Source organism: Lipotes vexillifer, unplaced genomic scaffold (genome assembly GCF_000442215.2).
Source record: "Lipotes vexillifer unplaced genomic scaffold, Lipotes_vexillifer_v1.1 scaffold699, whole genome shotgun sequence".
Classification (NCBI taxonomy): Eukaryota; Metazoa; Chordata; class Mammalia; order Artiodactyla; family Lipotidae; genus Lipotes; species Lipotes vexillifer.
The window spans coordinates 856,390-875,588 of NW_006788818.1; the positions used below are offsets into that span (position 1 = coordinate 856,390).

Sequence of the window (19,199 nt, forward strand, 5' to 3'; positions counted from 1 at the left end):
GCAGTCAAGAACAAACTGCATTTAGAAAACGTTTTCTAAGGGGTGGCAGGAGAGTCTGTTTGCAGTGATTTGCCAGACAGTGAACACTGACTGGCCCACAGAAGACAGTACTGAGACCATCATGGGCCAAGCCCTACGATCCCAGTCTTAAAAGCAATGTATGTTTCTTGAGAAGTGGGGGGCCTTCCCTGTCTTGTTCATATTCTAGTCTCAGTGCCTAAGAACATTGCTTGGCCCACAGAAGGCACTAAATGTTAACCTAATGCTGTTGGGGGTGGGTGGACATCACGCCAGAGTCTCTTCATCTGTGACTGAGCCTAACAACACTGATCCCAGGATGGTGATGAGAACAAGATGCAAAATGATTCTGAAAGTTCTAATCCCTGGTGCATGTTTGGAACTCAACAGATGAGTTTTCATCTCTCTTGTTTTTATCTATTTTCACTCAGAATTTAAGTAAATATAAATGAATTTTAAAATTGCTGGGAAAAAAATGACTGCAAATGCATTCTATGTGCACATGGACCTTCTATACCATTATACTTAGGAATCACGTGTGCTGATAATAAGTTCATCAGTTAGAATCAATGTGCCTTAAACATTTAATGAGAACTTTCCAATGCTTGTGATATTGTCAAAGTTTATTAAATTATGTAAACACAATTGTCTAAAATATGAATGAATAGGAACAATGCTTGAAAGAGAATTTGGGAAAATAAAGTTGTGTGAAATTAAGGTGAATTTTTAAAAACTAGGCTTAAGGGAGTTCCCTGGTGGCCTAGTGGTTAGGATTTGGCACTTTCACTGACGTGGCCCAGATTCAATCCCTGGTTGGGGAACTGAGATCCCTGCAAGCCACGTGGCACAGCCAAGAATAAAAAAAAAAAAAAAAAAAGGCTTAAAAAAAAAAAAGAGAAAGGCTGAAAAAATTTTAAAATTGGAAGAAACAAAAACAAAACCAAGAAACGTTCCCACCCTTACAGGGATAAAATTAGGGAATGTTGAATTCTTGTCACCTACTGGAGACCAACCTAAGATCTGAGGCCGTGGGAATTCTACTGGTTGTAGTTATCACCTTGTCACCATGACACAAGAACGCAGGGAAAGCTCCAGGGAGGTGAAGTGAGGTTTCCTGGGCTGGCTTCCGTCTGTTCCTTAAATGCCAAGTTTCCCCAACTGAACCCCCTCTCCCTCATCTTCCCCATTCCTCAGAATGGTGTCACCATCTTGATCACCTCTGACAGTTCCTTTCCCCAGGTCACCTGCTGATCTTTGTTCCCTCCTGTTACTGCCTCTGTTCAGGCCCCAGAGCACCTGCACTTACTGCTGGTCTCCCTGCATCCGATCTCTCACATCACTTACCGCCAGTCCACCTTCCACAGCACAGCTCTACAACCCGATCCTCTATTCAAGTATCTTCTCCGTAACTCAAGGGCCAAATTCCTCCTCCTAGTATTTAAAGTCCTCTAACGTGATCCACTTGGCCAAACTTGCTTCTCATTCCCCATTATCAAAGTCCACGTTCCTTGAGCGCCCATGGCCGGTGCTTTCTCAGCTCCGGGGCTTTGCTCCGCAGATGTTTCTTTCAACAGGAAGGCCTCCCACCCCAACACCTCCAAAGGGTCAGCCTAAGTGTTGTCTCCTCCGAGATGTCTCTAAACCCAGGTGAAGTTCCAACTCCCTTCTCTGAATGCCCACTTCACCCCAGTGGTGTTTATCGTTTGCAACCAGATCACAAACTCCAGGAGGGCAAGAGACACTGACTGTGTCTTCCCAGCCTGTTGTACAGGGCGTGGTCCATAGAAGGCAACAGGACAGCATTTTAAATCTAGGAACAGCCCCCAGGACGTCCACAGGCAGCAGGTCTGGAAGGGGGCTCGCTCTCCCCCCAAGCTTGTCACAGCCTGTCGCACAGGCCCTCCAGCTTCCCTCCTGCTCTGATCGATGCCTCGCTACAGTCCCTCAACGGTGGAGACCAGATCAGAACCACTCTATCTATCTCTGGAACCTCCTAGAGAGACAGGTCAGACAAGTAATGCAGAGAGTGAGTGGGACAAGGGTAATCCTGAATGGTTTTTCTTCCTGGTTTTGATTAATCCAAATTCTAAGGCGATGAGCTATCCTACACTTCAGATTCATCATGGCAAGACATTCAACAATCACCACAGAAGAAAGAACTCTGTTCATGAAGAGCTCATCTGGTGATGCTCTGAGTTGCCAAATTGATTCACTTTATCAGCTTGGCCATAGGAGTCTTGATAGGAAGGATTTATAAACCCCTAAGAAACTCGACTTTTTTCTGTTGGGTGAGAAAAATCCTTCAGGCAAAGTGTTGGCTATCTACCCATGGGTGAGCTCAAGGAACAAAACTGCCATTATACCATGAACTTTTTATGCTAAGAAAAAGATAGCAAGATAGATCAGGAAATGCAACATCAATTCAAGCACCATGAAATTTTGTCAAGCAAAAATAGTCTTTATTCAAATTTAATGGAAACAGGGGTCACTATACTTTGCAAGACGGGGAAAAATAAAATTAAAAAAAATTCTTTTCTTTTCTTTTTTAATATAAAACAATATAATCACAATACCAGAATATGGAACTCTACAGTTTATTTCCTATGGGTTACTGCAGGTATCAATTTCCCTCGACTGTGCTATTCACAACTTTGTTAAGTCCAAAAATATGAAACCAAAGTGGTAGGAAACTTAAGACTTAGCACTTTCACTAAATGGCATACATCAAAGGGCATCAATTCAAGGGCAAAATGGTTGAACTCACCATACCTACCTATGTCATCATTCCAGCCTTAAAGCCATCCAGGTACTGAGCTCCCTGTAGGAAAGGCCAGGCCTCAAAGCCAAGGCATTTTGGATATTCTACTGTGGGCCATGAGTAAAGGGGGCTTTCAAAGAGAAGACTGCTTTCAGTCGAGCAGGAAGGCCTGACGCCAGGAGGCTTTACGGAGAGGAAGCGCTTAGACTTAACAACTGTAGACACACCATTAGGGGAGTTAAAAATGTACAGCAGTGACGCATGTTCTACTTCAATCACTTGTGCTACGGCTACCAAACATGTACAAAAGACTCCTCGGGTAGTTCCAGCTGTGGCCGTAGCCAGTTAGGACCTTGAGTGGGACCTAGATCTAGACCGGGAGCGCGATCTGGACGCAGACCTGGATCTAGACTTGGACCGGGATCGGGTTTTTGACGCGGACTTTGATCTGGAGCGTGATTCTGACGGGAGGTTTGGTTTTGATTTGGAATTGGACCTCGACCTGGACCGGGTCTCCTGATTGGCGCCAGCATCCTCACTCTCCCCTCGGCCTTCCCTCTGGCCAGACTCGGGCTTGGCGCGCTCCCGCTCCTTCGAGCCCGAGCGGGATCGCGACCTGGACTGGGAGCGGCCGGCGTCTTCCTTCTTCTTCTTCTTGCTGCTGCCCGACTTGCTGTCTCGCTTGCCGCCTCGCTTTCTGCTCCTCTCGCTCTTGCTGCGGCTGCGGCTGCGGCTGCGGCTGCGGCTCTCCTCCCTGCTTCTCTTCCTCCCCTTCCTCTTGTCCTTGCTCTTGCTGCGGCTGCGGCTGCGGCTGCCGCCTTTGCTGCGGCTGCGGCTGCGGCTCTTGCGCAGGCTCTTCTCCTTGCTTCTGCTCCTGCTCACGCTGCCCCGCTTCTCCTGCGCGCCCCCCTCCTGACTGCGGCTTCTACTTCTGCTCTTGCTTTTCTGCCTGCTGGGGCTGCGGCTCTTGGACTTGCCGGTGCTGTCGCTGTTCTGGACCTTCTCCTCGGCCTGGTCCTTGCTCTTGCTGCGGCGCTTGTCGGGGCTGCGGCTGCGGCTCCGGCTCTGGTCCTTGCTGGGGCTCCGGCTCTTGTCCTTCTTGCTGCGGCTGCGGCTCTGGCTGCGGCTGCGGCTCTTGCTCCGGGAACGGGAGCCTGACCTGGGGAGACACGGGGCGAAGCCGCATGTGACTTCGTACTTTCAGGCTGCTCATGAGAAGAACAGACTAAAGCTATGTGTGGAGCTGTGCCCCACAATACAAAGCCTGGCTTGTGCTGGCCAAGGACTGCTTTCGGAACCCCCGAGACTCCAGTCCAGAGCTGGGAATCCTGGGGTGAGGGAAGGCTGGGAACACCATTAACACCAAAGTGGGAAACGGTACATGTGGGCCCTGCGTGAATACCAGGAAGACCTACCTGGATCGGGATCTACTCTTAGAATGACTGCTTTTGCTGCTGCCGCTTCGGCTTCTGCTCTTACGAGAATGTCTGCTTCGAGAGCGAGATCTAGGGGAGAAAGTTTTTTTGTTTTTAATACTTGCTGACAAAACGCTGGCTGAAAAGAGTCAACTCAGACATCCTTTCTATCAAAAAATATGCATGGCCCTGGCTGTGTCCAGGTACAAAGTTGAAAGAGAACTCTCTCCTCTGCTCTGAGCCCAGAGATCCAGTCACCCGCAAACACTCCACCTGGATGGCCTGCCTGAAACTTGCAGTGCCTCCATTCCTGAACCCACTGCCCCCCAGACCTGTTCTTTTTGCTGGGTTCCTTCCTTATTCCCACCGATGCTGTTGTTATTCACCAGTTCCTCACACGAGGAGCCACAGCCACCCTCGACTCCCCTCTCTGCCTCACCCTCTTCTGCACTGCTGAATCTCCTCTCAACCTTCTCCAGTTCATCCACCTCGGCTGCCCCCCAGCAAGCCACCACCACTCTCCCTGGTACCGCAGCAGCCCCCTAACCAGCCTTCCTGCATACACTTTTGCCCTTCACTTATTTATTCAACTGAGACCAGAGAGCTGTTTTAAAAATACAGCTGACTCTTGAACAACATGGGTCTGAACTGCCCGGGGCCACTTAACACATGGGGTTTTTTCAATAGATACGCACTACAGTACCTCACGATCTGTGGCTAGCTGAATCCACAGGTGTGGGCACTGCGGATGTGAAGGGCTGGCACCCCAACCCCGCTTGTTCAAGGGTCAACTGTACCCTCCAAGATTAAAGAGTCTCTAATAAGCCGAGACTATGGACCCTGTCGTTTCCTTCCAAAAGCAACCAGGGCTCCTTGGGGAAAATGACCAATTCCAGGTGCAGGGCAGAAAAGGCAAAGACGGAACCTCTCATCATGATGCAAAGAGACTTTCAAAGATTCCTGGGCACTATCATCTATGAAAGAACTCTTGCTCAGAATGTTTAATCTGTGTCTCAATCACACCTCTCTAGACCTAACTTCTAGTTTATAGAAGCTCGGGGATAAAGTACAACAATACAAAGAGGAAAACAGAAATTCAGAATGTGGGACAGTATTAAAAAAAAAAAAAAGCTAAGAAAAGTAACTGTCATGGGGTAGGGTGGGGGGATGAGGCGGGGGACTGCTTCAGACTGAAGAGACCCAATAACCCCTTGCAATACGTGACTGGATGGATCCTGGCCAGGAGAAAACACAGCTCTAAGGACAGCCATGAACAACTGGGGAAATCTGAATACGGCCTGGACACTAGATGACTTTACGGGATCACTGTTAATGTTCTTAGGTTGGAAGACAGAATTGTGCTTATCCGCATTCTTGGAGATACATGCTGAAGCATCTGGGGGTGAAATGTCACTCTCCACAACCTCCCTTCAAATGCTACATTTATTTATGTATAGGGGGTGTCTATAAATATACAGAGAGAAAGGCAGAATTTCAGTAACTGTTGAAGCTATAAGGAGAGCATATGAGTGTTTATGAACTATTCTTTCAACGTTTTATGTTTGAAAATGCTGCAATAAAAAATTGGGGGAAATATTTAGTAAAGCACAGTCACACAAAAATCAAACAAAACCAAAAGACAGAGAAGCCAACCTGAAGGGCTCCCAATGACCAAAGACAGAACAATCTGAGCAAAAACAAATTGACTGCAATGGACCAAACATTAAATATGCGAAGATCCAAGAATTCATTCAAAATAATACTAAACAAGCAACCTCACCACCACCTTTGGGTGTTGCTGGGCACATTCAATATACTGGAAATTGGTAAATAAAGGTATCAACTTTTATTTTCCATTTCTTATAAAAAATTTATTTTAGGGTGGTAGCAAAAGGGTGGAAGAGGGAAATCATCCTTCATAGAACTACAGCCTTTAAATGCACAAAGAACAGAAAACTAGACAGTCAGAATGTTACAAGCACAGCTGAATGGCTGGAGGTAATGATTATCAGCAGATGTTAATAATTCCACTATTAGGCGGAATGCTGGTGCAGAACTGTATAATGGACGGCTCACATGGATGCATGTTATCATCATTCAAAGTGGGACATCCAGACACCACACAAGTGCTGCAACAGGAAGTACAAAGCACCTGCTAAAATACTGGCCTTACTCTAAATGCCCGCAAGACCTAACTATGACTTTATAGGAAATATGAGGGACAAGATAAAGGGATGTGTTAAACATCACCAGAAGAGCACAATCTGCAAAATCTCAACTATGGAAAAAATTTCAAAACAGAAAACCGTTTCTTCCACAACTAAATGGATGGAAAATAAAGAGGGTGAAGGAGGATGCAGCCATGATTAAAAGGAGAATTAAGACACATGTCATCTGATTGCAATGTGTACACCTAGTTGGGATTCTAATATGAACAAACCAACTACAAAAATACATACATATTTGAGGCAATTGGGGAAAGTTGAATACAGATGTGTTGCTGTGGTATGGCCTCATGATTTTATTTAAAAGGTTAGGGCTTCCTTGGTGGCGCAGTGGTTAAGAATCCACCTGCCAATGCAGGGAACACAGGTTCGAGCCCTGGTCTGGGAAGATCCCACATGCCGTGAAGCAACTAAGCCTGTGTACCACAACTACTGAGCCCGTGCTCTAGAGCCCACGAGCCACAACTACTGAGCCCGCATGCTTCAACTACTGAAGGCCATGCGCCTAGAGCCCGTGCTCCGCAACAGGAGAAGCCACCGAAATGAGAAGCCCGTGCACCGCAATGAAGAGTAACCCCTGTATGATACAACTAAAGAAAGCCCAGGCACAGCAACGAAGACCCAATGCAGCCAAAAATCAATCAATTTATAAAATAAATTAATTAATTTATAAAATAAAAGTTTAGAGATACCCCCTTTATAGGCAGAATGACAGGATGTCTAGATTTGCCTTCAAACAATGAAGCAGGCGGGGGTGATGAAACAAGACTGGCAAAATAAAAGATACTGAAGCTGGATGGGTGATAAGTGTAAGGGAACTCAAGGTTCATATTTTCTCCAATGCTTTATGTATTGTTTTCCATAATAAAGAGTTCAACAACAAAACAACAAAACCTGAAAAGCTTAGACTAATGACTTCCCACTACTCTTAAACCCTTAACCTGGCCTGTGGCTCAGCAGGATCTCGCTCTTCTCTGCCTCATCTCAAGCCACGCTCCTCTGCTTCCTCCTTCCCCACAACACGGCCTTCAAAATACGCTGCTCTCTCTGCTAAAAAGGCACTATCCCCCCTCTCTGCCCACCATGTCCAACTCATCCTTTAGATCTCAGCTTCTATGACATGTCCTTAGGGAAGCCTCTGCCAGCTCTCTGGACGAGCTGGGCCGCGTACTTTCCCTTTGACATACTTATCACAATGGTAATTATTTGCTCAATGCCTGTCTTCTCCACTAGATTGAGTTTCATGAGGGTACGGAGCATGTGTGTCTTGTTCACAAATGCCTGGCACATCTGCAAAACAGCCACCAAATAAGACAAAGTCTCCACTCCTGAGTAGCTGGAGTATCTGGGAGAGTAACAAGGGGTGAGCTGTCATGTTCACCCCCAGTAATGGTATGATTTAGGGGACCCGAGAAGAAATGTGAGAGAAGGTCACTGATACCTGCGTCAGAGAAAGGACTTTACTTCTGTTTGGACTCATGACAAAAGAGTTCAAGAGTTTTACAAATAAATGTTCAGTTCAAAGTTCTGAGTAACTGGACCAGACGGAACCATGGTACTGAGACTTCAACAGAAGAATGAAAATGGATTATCTATGTGCTCATTAATGAATTTACAGCAAGCGCCAACACATCAGTAGTACCTTGAGTGACTCCGGCTCCTGGAGTAGGACCGGCGTCGTCTAGAACCAGGCTTGTCTTCAACTAATCTGATTTTTCTGCCATTGACTTCAGTTCCATCTAACTTTTCCAAAGCTCTTTTCATATCAGAGTAAGATACAAATTCAATCACCCCTTCATTTTTGCGTCCCTTGTGAGCATCTGCATAGGTCACTTCTCCTGCCTGACGCATATAATCCTGAAGAAAAACAAAATCCCCCAATAGGTTAAGACACATTTTGTGAAAATATCTAACAATCATCATAATGAAAGTTTTCCCTTTCCTTTAGGAAGAAATGCTAGCTTTCCTCAGAATGAAGTCGACTCGTAAGTATTTCCTACTACACACCGACCATTTACTGAGGTTCTCTGAAGTGATGGGCATTAGGTGGGTAGTTGAGATAATAAATAAATGATTTAACTGTTTCTTTAAATAGTTTTGTTTGAATATAAAATTTTTTAGTTAACTAACGTTTCCCAAATTTTATAGCGGCAAGTTCTTTGTCTACAGAAGCTTTAGAAGCTCAAGTTACTACATTTAACGCAGGTCTTTTGCATTTCATCATAAATTCTTATTGAAAACATGTATAGCTGTGGATAAACATCTAAGGTAAAAGGTAAACAAATTCAAAAATGGATTATGAAAGACAAAAAGACAACAGAACAATATTTTCCAGCTCTGGCTTTGAAGTGGATTGACCACCCATGTCCCTTCACTATTGTAAGCCTCTTTCCTCATTCTCTTTGAGGACTTAATATAACCCAATGAGAGAATACAACTAACATGACAGATAAATACTGAAGTGATATATAAATAAGAGAAGATGTGATTAGTGTTTAAAAAGAAAATGAAATCTGGGGTCTTGTGGCCAATTTCCCCATGTTTGTTTATATATAATATATACTCAATAATAAACATTTGTGGAATGAATACATGAATATTCAATAGCAGTTCATTTTTGTTATTGCTTTCCTCTCCCTATTTTGCAAAGTTACAAACACTGACTATATGCCATTTGATACTATTCCTCTACTCACTGCATCATAAAATGTTTACATGTCTTAACATACATTACATTCTTCATAATTAGTGTGTCCAATACTTTTTCTGAGGATTTCCCAATTGCTGGGACTTCTGGCTTTTATATATAGTCCTTGGCCATTATTCATAATCTAGCAATGACCGTCTTCATGCAAAAATTTCTTTACTTCAGCTGAATTATTTGCAGGAATGGGGGCTCTGGGAAAAAGGCAGGGAGCCCATATAATTTATCATCCAAACTGGGATACATCTAAGAGTAAAGTAAGATGCTATTAAGTTATGCCACACCTGGGACTGTCCCGGGCAAGTTGATATATTGCCATACTTCCAAATTAATAATAATAGCTGCTAACATATTGAATGTTCACTGGATGATAGGTAGGATTTAATTAACTTAGTCCTATTTACAGCCACATGAGGTAGATACAATCATTATCCCTATTTTACAGGGAAGTGAAATACAAGAGATATTAAGCAAACTGCTCAAGGTCGTTCAGGTAGTAAGTGAAGGAGCTGGGGTCTGAACATAAGCAGCCAGACTTTAGGACCTAAATTCTTAGCACCACCTGCACCGTGGGTAAAATGACCAATTCTCAATGCCACTACTCTATAAATTTCAACTCAACACCACCACTGGGTATTATGAATTTATACATTTTTCAAAACTAACAATACACCACCTTACATTAGTTTTATTTTTGCATTTCCGTGATTAATAGCTAGCATTTGTGCCTGGAACCATTCTAGGCTTTTTATATAAAAATGCATTCATTTCTCACAATAACTCTGAGTAGAAATGAATATTTTCCCCATTTTATAGTTGAGGAATATGAAGTGCAAGAGCAAAGTAAGTTGCTGAAGTAAAATAACTGATAAGTGGCAGAGCTGGGATTCCGTCCAGGCAGGTGAGCTCCAAAGTCCTGCTCTGAAGGCCCTTGACTTCCTAGGAAATTGGCTCGACTACTCTCCTTTGCTGAGAGGGAAACTGCCGAACACACAGAAGTATGAAACCAACTGAGGACGTTGGCTAGGCTCCATTTTAACCCCAAGTTTGAAAGCCTTTCTAGTTTCTACCCATAATGTTCAATCCTTAACTCTCAGAATACTGGAGTCATTCCTTCAGAGAGGACAGTCTTGTTGGCAGACACTCAGTAAGGGCCTGCTGTAATACTGACAACCAACACAGTGTACTAGAAAAAATACCAGCATATGTTTTAGTCTCAGCTCTTCTGCTAAGACCAACTGTGCGAATTAACGTTTTCTGGATCTTTGTTCGCTAAAGACTATTGAGAGCACATTAAAAAAAGAAAAAAGATTTACTTTGTTATAAAGCAGAAACATACCATTGTAAAGCAATTATACTCCAATAAAGATGTAAAAAAAAAGAAAAAAGAAGATGTAAAAGTGCTTTGATAAGTTACTACTTTTTTGCTGAACCTAAACATACTCACTCATTTTGCTAGAGATGACTTGTTTAATGATGGACTAAAAATGAGAAGTGAGATAGGAAACTCTGAGCAACCTTTACATTTGCCCTCCTAAGACCACCCAGGTTAAGGTACGCTCAGTAAGGTTTTTTCCCTTTTGAGATTAAAAACCAACACCATTTTCAAAAAATGAGCTGTGATCAGTACACTACGTGGCCAGTACACCACTGGACTGTACTTCTTGACATTAAAACTCTTTCAGAACAAATATTCAATGAAAAACAAATCTTAGAAAAGAACATGGGTCAGAGAGTCATTTTCACCAATGAGGCTCTACAATGAAAGCTGACACAAACTTGCATATTACAACTAATACTGCAGGAAACTGCTGGCTGCAGTTTTTTCTTTTATTAGGGAGAAACTACATTGTTATCTCTCTGTAACATTCTCTACAGAGGAAAATTTCACATAACATAGGTTGTCCTTAGCATGCTGGCCCCATAATATACAGTAGCAGTGAGATTCCAGTGTCTTTTGTGTTCCTATGGAAACTTTAATTGGAAAATCTCCAAATGCTTTGGGGAAGTTTTCTCTGTGTGCCTGGGCCTGCGTAAAATAACCTCTTTCCTTAACTCAACTTTAACTCCTGCCCAACTGTAACCCAGAAGGTTAACAGGGCCCAAACCTTTAGGTCTTGCCAGCTGCACCGACTTGACAAATTCTCCACAATAAGTCTGTATTCTGTGCGGGTAGGAGGGCCATATTTATCTCGGCCACTTCTTCTATAACCATATCCACCTTTGGAAGGTTCAAATAGATGAGATTACTTCAGTGGAGGAAAAAGAAAAAATGATACAGCACATATTCCCCTTAAATATACCATCTACCCCCACCCCAAAGAGTATATATTTTAACTCTACCCCCACCCTTAATTCTAATCTAGATTTTAAAAAGAGCAATCAGCTAACATGAAAATTTAATTTAATTTACAAAGTTGTAAGTATGTATATTCATTAATATTTATATTTAAAATTAACATGCATAAATTAAAAACTATCAACAATTTAACAATTTAGAAATAACTAACCAAATTACTAAATCAGTTACTGGTGTTACTCACAGTGATTAAAGTTTTTGTGAACATTTTATACGAAAAAAAGATTTTCAGGCACCTATTTCAGTTTAATCTCATCTGTGTCTAACCCTTGGGATCCTCACCACCCAGGTCTAATGGGGAAAGGTTGCGGTCGTCACATGGCTTCCTGTTTTTGGTCAGCCAAGGGCCACAATGGTTCAAAGAGCCACGCATGGAAAGGTAACCCAAGGTCAGCAAATGGAACAGGCAGTCATCTTAGCCTCAAAGGATTCTTTTAATTAAAACATTGAGGTCTTTGTTAAATCTATGTTAAACAATTGCATTACAGAGAAAAAAAACAACACAAACACACATCATTAAACATAATTATAAAGTATTAAAACAAGAAATTTATGTCATTAATTTAATTACAATTAAACATTATTAAAGATGTTTATTTGCAATTTTACATTTAAAAGGATACATAAATTTATAAAACAAATGGTTAAATATCAATACATTTCAATGTAACTTTAATTAATTAATTACTTTAAAAATTCACATTTAATAATGGAGGCATGTCACTGATACAAATGCCCTTTAAATGCTTACTGCGTCCAGAACCGTAACTGCCATCTCGTCGCGGGCCGCGGGCATGCTCAACAATTACTCGCTCACCACAAAGGTCTTTGCCATTCAGTTCATAAACAGCATCATCTGCATCTCGCAGATCATCAAACTCCACAAACCCATATCTAGAAGAAAGCAAACAAAATCCTGGTTGGCACCCTTCTGACACCCAGCTTCACTAACATTAAAGAGAAAGCAATGAGGTTCATGCTTAGCAAAGGTTAGGTGGGTTTTGCAAACTATGGATCAGCTTTCTCTTCCCTTTAGCAGAAACCACTCAGCTTTGTGCCCACAGGCACTGCAAGAGGGCAGGGAGACTTTTGAAGGCTGACTCCTGTCTTTCTAATAGGAGGCTGGCTAAATATACAGAGACCACGTCTTCTGTTCCCCAAGTAGCTGGTGGCAACTGCAAAGACCTCCACAGGGATGCCTGGTATAAGGTATTAAAATACATAATTCTACAAGATTGAATATTCGCTCTTTCAAGTCACATAAAAACTCATTTTTTTTTTTTAGCTTTAGCCCCAAAGTGGTATCTTAGAGAACAATTAGACCTACATTTAGGCACTGTGTCTTAACTGTTAAATCATGTTTGGAATAACAAACCAGGTTTAAAAAAAAAAAAAAAAAATCACAGTACCTTGACTCTCCTCAGTGAAAGAAAAAAATTTTTTTTAAGTTCCCATTTCTCTACCTAAACAAATAAGTCACAAGTGCATTAACTATTCTAGAAACTACCAGTGAAAAAAATCTGGAGCTATTCTCTTCCTCGTGATATTCCAAATTCATTTCCATGAGGTTTTAGGTAGGCTGGAATTCTCTAAAATCTATAAACAACTGTGCAAACTTCTTTTACACAGTAGTGCTAGGAATTTCCCAGCAAACAGGTTTGGTGGTTTAACATATATCCAAAAGAAAACAACCCCCTACCCCAATCCTATTAATGCCTGCTGAAGAGTACAACTTATAAAACTAAAAGGCAAAATTTTTAAGATATTTATAAGCAAGATATTTATAAGCAAGGTTAAACAAATGCCCTATCAACTGTTATCAAGAAATTTTAGTTTGCTCTGATGTGGCTGTGAAAAGTCTAGCTTTGTGAGCACTGCCTATACGTAAAAACCAAAACCATCTTCATCATACAAGTTACAAGCAACATCTTTAAACTCTAACAGAGCTATGTATATAGGCAGATACTGACTACCGTTTCCCTCTGGGTTTACACCTACTGGAACTAAAAAGACTTGCCAGAAGTTTATCCAGCCTGACCAAAATTATTCCAGTTTCTTTAGCATGTAATGCTGTACTCAGCAACATGTTAAGTGAGAGAACTCAGAATTGAGGAATTCCTCCTTTACTAAAGATTAAAGAGTTTCTATCAAACAAGAGTCTCTCAAGGTGACAATGTACAGCTAAAAACTCTGGAGGGTTCTTTATGCTGAAATGTCTATGAGTGGCATTCAAACTTTAAGAGGCACTGAATCTCAACTCCATTAAAGAAAAGTAACACAGAAACACCCAGTGTTTAATGGGAAATGTTCTGCAATAACACAATTCAGAAGACACCTGGCTCAACTTATGGGTTATGAAATCTTTAAAACATGGTTTCACACTTCCATAAGCTGGAATTGCCGAGCAGCGTAATAGGAATGATTTTGACCATGATTGTCATATTTGGCAAAGTAAAGCCTCTCCAAATCAATACCTTCCTATGTTAAAAAGTGCTTTATGATCATTAAAAATCTTTAATAGATAAAATATATTGCAGCTACTTTTTTCTTTCCTAAATAGAGTGAGTCATCAGGAAAGCTATACTATCATTTTTAAAGACAAAATAAATAAAAAAGAGCTAATAAAAAAATCAAATCTAACTACTTTCTGCTTTGGTTTATTCCTAAATAGATCATAAAATACCTTCTGCCCCCAAGAGTACCTTCCTTAATTTAGTTGTCAAGATTGGTTACAGGTCTGCTTTGTCCACTTGCCCAGATGCCAAGTATAGAGGGATGAGAGAAAACATCCAACACGGGCATGATAAAATGGCCTCCACGCCCCTCTAAGAGTTCACACTGGCTTGGCACCATTCAATGCCCCTAACTCATCTGATGTGATGTCATAAGGACAATGCTGACTCCCGAGGATTAAATAAAGAAGTCACAGAACACCCCATTTTCTTCAACAAGCAAGTTACTTAGCCACATTTTGGGGATATCCTAGTAACTTATTAAAACAGCTGACTTAAGATCAAATTTATTTCACAGAAAAATCTTGGCTACTACTCTGTGAAAAGCCACAAAATCTATTTGGAACATTTTAGTGTCAAAGTCCAGTCCAAGGATTAAATCAGGAACTTGACTGTTACTTCTCTCTGTCACTGACATGCTGGGTGGGCCTGGAAGACTAAACCAAATATACTCCTGCACCATAAACCATACCTGATAGGATTCCTGTTCTGAGAGCAAAGTAAAGACCAGATCAGTGTGTGGTTGCTTCTACCACATCACTGTTTATTTAGATCAGTTTTACTGCAAGAATTACTTCACTCGGTAAGTAACTGGAGTAATAGTAAGTGGAGTGAATGGGTTCCTCAATTAAGGCAGGAAGACTAGATAGCAACAATAAAATGGTACTTAATATTTACTAAGTAATCTCTATGTACTAAACAATGTTATCTTATTTAATAATCACAATACCCAAGAGCCAGGTACTGTTATCTGTTTTACAGATGAGGAAACAGGCACATCACATTAAACAATGTGCATAATAAAACAGCAAAGCTGACATTCAAAGCCTGTGGCATGACTCCAGAACTCTACCTAAGACTGGAGCAGCAGGAGGGTTCTAGTCCTGGTTCTGCAATAAACCAACTCTGAAAAGCACATTTAAATCATTTTATTTCTCTGGATCCTAGTTTATCCGTGAAATGAGGGAGCTATACTACGTATCTCTGAGGTTTCTCCTAACATCAAAAGTATGACAGTTAAAATGAAAATTAGTCTTCCTCTGGCTTAACAGTGGGATGAAATTTTAGTTTTATTTAAATAGTTTAACTGTCTCTGAATTAAATTCTACTGCCTTTAAGAAAGCAAAGCTCTTCCTGGTAACATGGGAGAATCTTTCTAAATCGATCTTAACATCCCTTTGTGCTTTAATCTCCTCTCCCAAAAAGTACTCTCCTTTTGAATCATTTGTCAAAGGAGGGATATAAAATACACGCATTCATGTGTGCACACACTATGTGTCGGCATGTGTGTATTTATGTAGACATATCTCTGGTGTGACCTGTAGATAAGCCTTACAAACATAACCCAGCAGATAAATTTCTCAATTCTAGCTGCAGACACCCCTCCTCTTCTCTATTAAAAACAACCATCTTTCAGTAATTCTAGTATGAGAATGAAGATGATGAAGGAATTCAGGAGAATGAATCTACGACAAATTAAAAAATCCCTCTAAGGTAGGGACTGATAAAAACCAAACCAAACCAAAACCCCACCAATATGCCTCCTCTGGCTTGACTCCCAGATGTTGTATTTTTCGACCTTTCTCTCTACACCTATGTGAAATAACAAAAAGCATGGCCTAACTATTAAATGTAAATTTTTTCAATTAAAAGAAAAACTCCTTTCTTCAATGTTTCTCTGCTATTGCCTTTTCCCACTCTTTTCCTCTAGATCACATTTAATCCCAACAAATTTAGTCAAAAAATGATGGCCGAGGAATTACTGCCATTTTCTAAGAAAAGTGGGCACCATGATTCTTACCAACTATAGATAGGTATTCTGGATACCACAAACAAAAGCCACATTGAATTACGTGGGCTGTTCTAAACTTTAGTCCATTCTTATACCACTGCCAATGTGCTGGTCTTCCTCATTCAACAGCTGTGTACTGCTCAGACTATCAGTCAGAACTCTGAAATTCTAGAACTGGAATGACATGTTTTTAAAACTAAAGTACTCCAAGAGTTCAATTTTCAAAATCTTAATCACACTTTTTCACCCAAGAAAAATTACCACCTGAGGTTGTGTTGCTGCTGAATAGTCTTCCCCTGATCTAATAACCTACACCAATGGTCCCAAATACCACGCTGTATGTCCTACTAAAGAGGCTGGGGAGTCTATCTCACCCCTCCAGAAACGGCTTAGGGCCATCTCCGTCTTCCAAACTCTTCACTGAACAGGGCATGACTAAGGGGGTGCGCACCACCAGCTGACTGACGGGGCGTGGGGACGAGGAGCGAGGGAAAGCAAGCCTCCATGCGTGTGCCTGCTGTCACCCGCCAGTACTGCTTACCGCCGGGCACGCCTTGGATGTTCTCTCTATAAGAAAAATTTGCCCCTTTCCACGGTGGATCTCTGCTCACCTTTGTCCTAAAACTGTGCCACATGCTTTTCTTTGTATGTGGACATGACAGTCCTCAGCCAACCATCAGCAGGATGTGAGTTTTGTTTTCCCAATGTGGTGAGCCATTCCCACATTCACTCATTTTCCTTGCAAGAACCGAACCTCTCCATGGCTGGTCAGGATTAGGGATGTTGCTGTAGCCAAGGAAAAATTTTCATCTGTTGAAGTTAACCCATGGGGTGGCTTGAACCCTGAAACTAGGGTCAACAGCAATGTACTTTAAGGGCAGAGCCCTTAAATCTACCCTGAAAGAAACGGCATTCAGTGAACAGGAATCAAACAGCTCTCTTTCAAAGCACTCAGTGTTGATCCTATGCTTCAGCCAGCTTGTGTTATGAGGTGAAAAAGGTTAGGGCACACTAACAGGATAGTAATAAAAAACGGAAGTTCTCACTCTTTGCATAAAGTGCTTGGAAAACTGCAGAAAGACACTTCTGCAACCAACTCTCTAGTGCTCAGGTGAGGCCAACTCAGAGAAAGCTTGGGAGTGACAACCATGTAAGTGCCCCCAATTCCAAAGGTCTGCAAAATTCCAGGGAAGCAGTGGTCAGGCCCTCAAAGTAGAATTTACCAATGTCACATTCACTGCTCTGAGTCACGGATTATGGTTGCAATTTGACTATCCCAGTAACCGAGGGTTGTTTATAACCCACCACTAGGAGCTCCTACCACACGAAGTGGGTTCCTGAGATCCTTTTTATCCTGAGACAGGAAGGAGGCTGCTCTGGGCATTCCGGCCTCCCTCTCTTTAGCCTCAGAGGAGGGAGGGCCATCACGGCCACCCGTGGAAGGTGGATGACTTACCCGTGCTCACTGAGTGGCAGAGCTGGGGTGCGACTTCAGGGCTCACCAGTACCCAGTCTGGGGCTCTTTTCACGTCGGCAAACTGGCAGTTCCCGCACACCAAGAGCTCTCTGCTTAGAGCTAGTGTGGATTCCTGGTCTGCAAACGTTGGCCACAGCTCAGTCTGCACTTGATCTTTCCCCACCTTCAAAGAAGAAAACCTACCTCATGATTCCTCTCTTCTTGGTCCCCTGACCACCTGATTCACTCCTAAAAACACTGTCATTGCCTTTGGCTGTTCTTCTCTGGTTGCCCACTTAGTGCACTGCCTAGTTTTACAACCTGCTCTTTCTGCTGGGCCCCCAGGGCGGTCTCTTCCTGTTTGATCACCTTCCTTCGTTCAAGAATATGGCTATTTTTACTTTGTCAACTTGTCTCTAAATGTAGTGGGGAAAGTCAGCTGCTTTATCATTCTTTTGCTCAGAGGTCTATACTGACTCCTAAAGATCTTTGTTGATGCCATTCTCTAAACCTGGAATGCCTTGATTACGCAAGGTGAATCACAGCAACCGTCTTCCATAGACTTGAGAATTCTCTTTCATGAAGTCTCAGAAACTTGCCGGACTCTAAGCATTTTAGCACTGTCTTTAGCATTAGCACTTCTATTCAATTTTATGTTTTACATGATAATGTTTTGGTGACCTTTCAAGCCTTGTTCTTTTTCCTTTGTGCTTATCCTCTCATTTGATTATGAGCTCTTTAATATTAACAAAGGCTAATATTTAGAACAGTGCCTGGCACACAGTAAATAATTCATCTATAATATTTCATTCATTCCTCATATCATATGTGAAGAATGCACTACTACTACTACTACTACTACTATTACTCCCATTTTACAATGAGAAAATTGAGACTGGGAGAGGCTAAGCAACTGGCTTGTAGTCAAGGAGCTCCTAAGCGGTATAGCTGGATTAGAACCCAGGTCCATCTGACTCCAAAACCCAAGCTCTTAACCACAAGGTCACAGTGCCTTTGTAAAGGCAGCTGTTTCTTTTCTCCCACAGTCCTGAGCACAATCCTTTGAAATTCAACAAATGCTGCTGCTTGACTTGATAATCTAACTTTAGATAAGCCAGGCTGTATTAACGTTTTTTGATACAGCTGGGTCAATTCTCCAGAGGAAAAAAGAAATTGATCTTGGGGCAGGTGAAGCACCCCTAAGCTTGGAGTATGTGACAACCAGGTTACTTTCACTCGTCTTTTGGTTCCCATTAGCCAGTGTCAGCCATCTGGTCCTTCCGAAAACATGTGTGGGTTCAGAACATAACAGACTAGAAGAATAGAGGAAAAATAAGATTATTCTGTGCAATCCCCATTCTGGAGGCCCCATATTAACCCCTGGAATCTGTCTTTGGTTTTAAGGCTCAGCAAAAATTAGACCAGCATAGAGATGATGGAAGGTTGGGCCTAGAGGTGGTAGATGTGAATGGATATTGACAGTATTATGTATTTAAGAATGCATTTAATTAGTTTTGTAAGGAATGGTGACCGGGACCAAAAAATATAAGCATGAATGGTGTGGGGAAAAAAATGGATGAGAAATCAAAGAATGCTATAAAGTTTACAGACTTCCAATTATACAAAGATTATGGCAGGGACCCGAAAAAAACTTTGCAGATGACAGCCATCTATGATCTGATTTAACTCCAAACCACTATTAACATGGCTACTCTAGCCCACCAGGACTCTTTCCCCTTT

General features: G+C 42.0%; 1 protein-coding gene across 2 annotated transcripts in view; it reads right to left on the reverse strand.

Annotated features, from left to right (window-relative positions):
- Window positions 1-2,455: 2,455 nt before the first annotated feature.
- The window catches only part of SRSF4 (serine and arginine rich splicing factor 4), a 26,261-nt gene continuing 9,517 nt past the window's right edge, over window positions 2,456-19,199 (reverse strand). The window contains exons 2-6 of one of the 2 annotated variants that reach the window (XM_007461827.1): window positions 12,231-12,373; window positions 11,229-11,341; window positions 8,059-8,273; window positions 4,192-4,281; window positions 2,456-3,935 (exon numbers count right to left, since the gene is read on the reverse strand). In XM_007461827.1, coding sequence (XP_007461889.1) covers window positions 3,122-3,935; window positions 4,192-4,281; window positions 8,059-8,273; window positions 11,229-11,341; window positions 12,231-12,373 — 1,375 coding nt within the window. In that variant the 3' untranslated portion in view covers window positions 2,456-3,121. The remainder of the gene's footprint in view (window positions 3,936-4,191; window positions 4,282-8,058; window positions 8,274-11,228; window positions 11,342-12,230; window positions 12,374-19,199) is intronic. The other variant, XM_007461828.1, reaches the window with a different exon arrangement.